Raw genomic sequence first — 7,372 nt, 5'->3', positions numbered from 1 at the left:
TGCAGCGTCGGCGCTGATGCCTCCTGCGGTGGCCCGGCAGGGAAGATGGCGCCGTCCCACGTCCTCAAGTGTTGCCAGAAGGTGTTGGCTTGGGTGCCCGTGGCCTTCATCGCCCTGGTCGTGGCCTGGTCCTACTACGCCTACGTGGTGGAGCTGTGTGTGTGTGAGTGGACGGGGAGGGTCGCGGGCGCCGGGAGCTGTCGGCCGGGCGGGCGGGGAGAACCCCTCATCACCCCGCTCCTCCCCAGCGCCCTGGCGGGGTTTCCCTTCCCTTCGCCCGCCTCGGGCTTTCTTTCAGGCGGGCAAGTGAGACCCCCCACCCGGGCGCTCCCGCCGGCGCCGGGTTTACCTGTTGTCCCCCCGCCTCAGGCGCCCTCCCGGGGCCGCGGGCGAGGACGGCGGGAGCCCGACCGCAGGCTCTGCATGGCGGTGGGGTCCTGGCCCGGGGTCGCCTGTGGAGAAGCGAGAGACGGGGACGGGGGAGAGGCGGCCCAGGCGGGGGTCCGGGGTGCTTGGTTTGGGGACAGGACTCTCAGGGAGGTGATGAGGAGCAGGGACCTCCGAGAGCTCCGGACAGCCCTTGTGGGGTCTCTGCCCCTCACGTCTCCCAGATAAGTTTTCCCTCTCTATGTTTCTGTTGCTAGTCCGCCTTCCTGATGTATCACATAACCCCTTGACCACCTTATGGTTGTATTCCGCTCCCCCCTCCCCCCAGTGAAGAAGCCCAGTGTCATTGAAGCATAATGAAGCTGAAAACATCCCGCTTAAGCAGGCAGGGGAAAGGATTTAAGGCTTATGGGGTTTTGTCAGGCCGTGTCAAGGCTTTCTTGGATGAGGGCTCAGCGTTATGTAAATCTGACTTGCAGACGGTGTCGGTCAGGATGATACCTCCCCATTTCTGTTTTCAGGAGGAAACTTCAGGAGAATGTTGGTTTTCTCGAGGCAGGGTAGATGGAGCAGCATAGTGATACACAGCATTTGCCAGACTTTGTAAAACTTGGAGGCAGCATAGGAAAATGAAGGAATGCGTTACTGTTTGGCATGTTTAAGTAAGGAAACTGAAATGAAAAAAAAAAACAAACCCAAAAGTATGAAGAACTGTTTTAAGATACATATAGGTCTACCGTGTGTGTGTGTAGGTCCTTGTACTTCTTGCTATTTGTATAAAATACGTACTTCGATATCCCTAGCTAAAAATAAATGGCTTGCATATACTTTAAATTAAGGCAAACATCTAAAGGCATCCTTCCATTTTTATTTTTTTTTTTTCTGCAGGACTTCGGGTTTTGTATAACTTTTCTGAATGCCCATGGTATTTCACAGCCTCTTGTGTTAGCTTTATATATGTGGAGTGGAATATAAACCAAAAGCAAAAAAGCTGTTTGGACTTAAAGTAGTAGAAATATAGTTGTAAAATAACACTTGTTGAGATACTACATGAAATGTTGACATGAGTTGCAAATATGTCAGTGTATCCAAATTTGCCTGACTACTATGGTTTAGTTGTCTGTTGGTGTGAGTAAATAGTAATGATTTTCTTGGAAAGTCATGCTTAAAACTATAAACACTTGGAATCAATTTTTAGGCGGTCTTTAATACTGGAAGTCTGGGGCGTGGGTAGTTGTTACAGTGGTCCTGAGAGGGACCGTGTGAGGTTATAGACTCACGTTTTACAGGCATGACATTAAGGTTTTCTGTACTCATTACAGTCTGATTGGTATTGCAAAAGGCATATTAGGGCTATGCGTTTCTACTCTCTTTTAGTTCTTAGTTTAAGAGATTTGCCGAGTGTTGCACAGGTGGTCCCTGGCTGAACTGGGAACAACCTCGACCTCCCAAGTCCCAGCTCTGTGTCTTGATCACAGAGTGGGTCCAGACTGAGTGCTGGTGAATAATTTCTCTTTCACAGGCATAGAAAAGCTCTGAAGAGCTCTTCTGAGTTCATTAGGGTTTAATTTGTGTGGAAATTATTGAAAGGGTTGGCTCCTGTTTATGCAAGAACTTTTGCATCTATAAATCTGGTTTCTAGACGTCTGGCAATTTTTGCTCACAAATGAGCTTTATTCTTAATGTCTGCACATACAGACTAAGAAAAAGTGGTCATTTAATAAGAAAATTACTTACTGGTTTTTATTGCTGTTGCTGAATCTTACAGTTACCTGTCTAAATCATACTTGGTGACAAAGGATTTTATTTTTCTGTGTTTTTTCTGTTGTGGGTTTTGGGTTTGTTTGTTTTTAATCTGTTAAATTTTGTTTACACTCTTGATAAAGGCCATCTCATCAAGGGAAAAGAAAGAGGTTTTGTATTTGGGTTTTTTTAGCGTGTTTTGTTTGTTTGTTTTTTTTCCTTTGTGTGCTTTGCTTTTACACTGCAGTTGAGTTCAAACCAGCATAGAGACCATTTATAGCAAAATACAGAATTTTCTGTTTCTCTTGGCAGGTATGTATACTTTCGCCCAGTGCTCCGTATGTTTTATTTTGGTTTGAGAACCACTGCACTATGTACTATGAAAAAGAGCAAGGATGTGCCTTTAGCACACAGCTAATGAATGAGGTGACGCTGGTCTCCACAGATGTTCACATACAGCAGGTGCAGAAGCAGGACGTATGGCTTGTTGCACTTTGTGGCTTTGGCAAAGGACACAATATGCAGCTGATGCGTGCCTGGGTAAAGACAGATGGAGGAAGGGAAGCTTTAGAAAAGAAGAGACACAATAAAAAACTTTGAGTAAATGCTAAGACTAAGCAAGAAATTGAAACCCTACAGACACCAATTTTTTTTAAAGTTTATTCTTAAAGATTAGGTAACTGTTAAGATATGAGGCTAACAAGGAAACAGGAAGAGAGAAAGCCATCATTGCCCCAGCTATTTCTTCCTGATTTTTTTTTTTCTCCTTGTAGTTCCTGCTCACGTATTAAAGGTTAAGCAAACGTATTCAGTTAGTAGATCAAGTGGGAAGCCAAGCTTAAAAGTAGAAGATGGTAAAGTTGGGACTGCTGCTTTCATCACCCTTTCTCTTTCAGTTTTGCTTCTCTGTGCTGCTTTCCCCACCCTCCTCTGCTGGGGTGCTCACATATTGCTCAATGTCTTGCTTTTGGTGTCTGACTCAGCCTTACTCTGTAATTCACTGCTAGTATGTATTTACATGGTTATGCCTCTTCTGTAACCCTAAATTATATTACTTACACACTGGCTGAGAACACTGAAGAGGGCTGGTGTGGATAAGATGAAAGGGGATTCATGAGCCAGTCTATTGTTTTCCTCCCATAGAAACTGCCAGCATAGTTGTTTTTCTCCGAAGCATTGCTGTTGTATGCTGGTGAACAGTGGCTTGTTTAGATCACTGTTGCTGTGTAGTTGTGATCCATCAGGTAGATTAGCTACTAAGCTAATTGGACAGATGAAAACAGACCTTTCTGACCAAGTATGTAGAAGTTGAGGGAATGTCAGCAGAGTGAAAAAAACCTGTGAACGCATGTAACTGAAGGAACTGCAGAAGACTCCAAACAACATCTCATTCAGTTTTTTTAAAAAATGTTTTAAAGTAGAAAAACGTGAATGAACACTTTGGTACTAGATTACTTCTTTTCACATGTAACTTGCCCAGACCTCTGTTTGCAAGCACACCTGAAAGTACATAAGCGATATTGTAAAATAGCTTTTCATTAGTTTAAAACCATTTTGTGTGTTCTTTCTTGTTATCAAAACATGTTTTGCTTTTAACGTTGCTTTTGTGAACAATGGTTGTATTTTGCTGTTGATGAATTCAGCTGATTGTGTCTGCCTGCCGCATCCCTCAAGCTCAGAAAGAGCTCTTCTCTTGTGGTTTGTTTTCACTTATGGCTGACTTGTATCTTACTACCTATCCCAAATGTTTTTATAGGTGATCATCTGTAATACAGGCTGGCTGGATGATGGTCTGAAGACATTGTTTAAGCACACATAGTAGGAGTTGGTGGGTAAAGCCAGCCTTTTTCCTACAGGCAACCCTTTTGCTAAAACATTAGCAGAATTTGGTAGTACAGAGAAAAAGAGAAAGAAGTTAACTTTGGCTGAGTTGACTGCAGATCATATCTCAGGTGTATTGGCTGGTTTTATTTAAAAAAAAGAAAAAAAACAACTTTAAAAATAATTTAAAATCTATTCAGGTTAGGGTTTTACTTCTATATGTTTTGAAAAGCACAGTCCCGGCTCTTCTCCTGGGCCAAGATGGAGGAATGGTTTGTTTTATGAATTTACGAGTCTTGTGTTTTCATGCCTCAAACTCCACAAAATATGGAAAAATGTGATTTTTGAAACCTACAGGAGTAACTAGTTGTATGTTCTTTTCACATCATCTACTTACAGAAGGGTTTGAGCTTTTTAATACAGTGTAATGTCTAATGTGTCTAAAAACCTGGCAAACAAAGCTGTTTGTAATTTGGAATTCATAACTTTGTGTTAATGATGCAAATTGAACTCCTTACTGTTCCAGGAGATTGCAATAGCTCTTGTGAGTAGGGAGATAGCTCTGATTTCCCCAAAGCACAGTCCACATGAGAAGCACATGGTGATCTGTTGTAATGCTCCCGTCTGAAGAGTCTGTTGCATAAACAGAGAAAAAGTAATTCCATCTGCTTCCTCCAGAAGAAATCTCTACTGAAAATGCTAATGAAGTAGCTATCAAGCAATGGCAAGGTGATATTAACAGCAGTGTGTCAGGAACTTGTGATTTCAAACTACAGATAAAGCTGAAGTATCAGCACTGAAGTACAACATTTGCATGTTAAGCATGCAGAAAGCATTCCCGTAGGAAAAGAGGGTTACCTTTCAAGAAAAGGAACAGCAAACTAAACAGGTCAGATCATTTGTAACAGTTAACTATGTTTGCCTCTCATGAATTTCAGAATAAATAAATTGAACTACTTTGGATGCACTTAGTTGTCTTGTCTCAGCTCAAGCATGCATCTTACCATCTTAAATTAGAACCTTTTCTGTTGTTATAAATAAGTAGAATTCATGTTGAAGTGCTCAGACTGGATACACGTGTATTGGAAAACTAGATTGCTTGTTTAGAAAGATTATTTCTCTTCTTAGATGGTGCTTTGCACTCTATTGGTCATATTAGTTTATAAGGATGGGTGGGCATGTGCCCTTTATATGGCATGAAATCTGCTCTTTTGGCAGACCTCGAATGAAAAAATTTTTCCAAGAGCAACAGAACTAGCCAGTCTGGTTTCCTGGGGAATTGTGTCCGCTCTTACTACTCTTCTGCCAGTGGCAGGACTCCATCCCTCTTCTCCCTCCCAGCCTTCTAGCTGCAGTTCCCACCCCAGCCCCAGCCCTCTGTGATCAGTTTTGCCTGTATTTGCTAAACCATTCCTGACAGCTCTGTTTCCTTGATCCCTGGTTACAATTTGGTCAAAAAGAAGTGTAGTGCAGTGTCTGGTTTGGTGTTGCTTAGCTTGCCAGGGGGCAGGCAGAAAATGAGTGCCTGAACTCGGAGCAGCAGTTTCCTAACATGGAGTGTGGACTTGTCTCTTGTACCCGTGCAACAGCTTTGGTGAAACTTACAGGCATATACTTAGTGTAAGAGTTCCATCGAGCTTCAGAACTTGGCTGAAACTGGTCTGTGGGCAGGATGGCTTTGGAGTAGGGGAGGGAGGAAGGGGCTTAGGGAAAATATGGAGCTAAGTAAGTATGAGCTGAAGCAGGAACGTTGCTTGTGCTGTTACTATTTTGTTGTAGCTGTGATCATTCATTCCTGCAGTGCTTCCTGATCGATTTTAGATCTGTACTATAAAACTCTTGTTCTTGGTTTGAAAGGGCTTGGATAGTATGAGTATTTAAGATTATGAAAAATAACATATCTGGTAACAACAGTGGGAGATTTCTGTATGCCTTTATAGTTAGAACAGGGAACTAAAAAGTCACTTTTGTTTTTAATCAGGGGTTTTACATCATTACTTACTAGTCTCTCAGATTTCCTACAAGTTGCCATGAGTAAGAGGACCAGAATTTCAAGTTTATGTTTTCAGTAGCCATTACTTTGACGTCATTGATCCTCTGCATATTGTGAACTTCAGGTTCTGCTGTCTGCTGAAATTTAAATAATTGAAACTTTGTTCTCTAGCAGCTCATAGTTTTATGAGTTAATGTAGGTCTGCTTTCCATAATCAAAGAATTTACAGTATTAACAAAGGCGGGTATCTGAGCTGAGTTCTCATACACCTGTGGCTGGTGAAACACTTGGATGGTGCTATACCTGCTCTTTTGGAACTTGAAACTGCCTGTGATGGAAAATTGAAGTAGGAAGAATCCTAGTTGTCTGTCTAAAATTGGGCCTGTAAATGCTTGAGGATTCATGGCATTCGTTTTTCACCCATTCAGCATGTCAGTGTTTATCCAACTCTTTTTGTTCAACGTTTTCCTACAACTGGTAAGAGTTTATACTGGTTTGACATGTACTTTCCTTACAAGTATTACAAATTATACGTTCCTGAGTTTCTTGAATCAGCTTTTATGGAGTTTTCAACTCAGTCGTTAACTCCTCCCCACCTGGTGCATATTCTTTCTGTAACAGAACAAGAGTATCAATTTTTCTCTTATTAGTTTGTATGAAGTTTGATAGAAACATTTGAGAAATAACCACAAGCCACTTTTCTGAGTGAGCTGAATCTCCACCAGGGTGAATCAGGTATAAAAGGGATAATGAGACCACAACAAATAAATCTGTTGTTTTAGCCACTTCCCCGATATTAAGTCCTCCTACCGTCACAAAATTGTTTTCTGTGGGGTGTGCTTAACTCTTCCTGTCCTGGCTCAAGAAAAAAAAACCCAAACTTTTTCCCCTTTTCTGCTTACCCCCCCCCCAACCCTCAGTAGTGCCTCCTACTTAACCTTTGACTGTCTTGTCTGTGCTAAAAATCAAGTTCCTCCTCTGCAGTATTTCAAGCCTCTGCGTTTCCTTTTTTTTTTTTTTTAAGACCAAATGGCTCATCATTCCTTATTCATGTTTCCTTTTGACTATTAAAATTGTCTTATAAGATTGTCGAAGAGAACCGGATCACAGGAACAGCATGCTTTGCCTTTACATTTTCTGCAGCGTGCTTTCTGATGCTATATATGGTGCAGCATTGTCTTAAATGTGAAGCATGGAACCATTTTAATCATATGATTTACAGAGAGATTGAGTGAGGGTTTTATATGCAGGGTTTTTTTTATTTGTGGTATTTCGGTTGTGCATCCTGACGTGGGTTTGTCTCCAGAGTGGGGAATTCTTCTGCATCTCTTGTGAGGCACTAAGCAGGGAGATTTTTTCCCTCCCTCCCTCCCTCCCTCCCTCTCTCCCTCCCTCCCTCCGGCAGGCAGCCTCTCTCCCTCGCTCCCT

The 7,372-nt window shown here is 42.2% G+C and overlaps 1 protein-coding gene across 6 annotated transcripts in view; it reads left to right on the top strand.

Moving 5' to 3' along the window:
• The first annotated feature begins 6 nt into the window (after positions 1-6).
• ZDHHC20 (zinc finger DHHC-type containing 20) overlaps positions 7-7,372 on the top strand; it is a 49,077-nt gene continuing 41,711 nt past the window's right edge. For all 6 annotated transcript variants that reach the window (XM_026845505.1, XM_026845490.1, XM_026845523.1 and 3 more), the window contains exon 1: positions 7-163. In XM_026845505.1, the coding sequence (XP_026701306.1) occupies positions 46-163 (118 nt within the window). In that variant the 5' untranslated portion in view covers positions 7-45. The remainder of the gene's footprint in view (positions 164-7,372) is intronic.

The sequence above is a fragment of the Athene cunicularia genome, assembly GCF_003259725.1.
Source record: "Athene cunicularia isolate RWA chromosome 1 unlocalized genomic scaffold, athCun1 chr1_part1, whole genome shotgun sequence".
Lineage (NCBI taxonomy): Eukaryota > Metazoa > Chordata > Aves > Strigiformes > Strigidae > Athene > Athene cunicularia.
The sequence above is the reverse complement of the archived record's forward strand: the minus strand, read 5'-3'. Positions and strand labels throughout refer to the sequence as shown.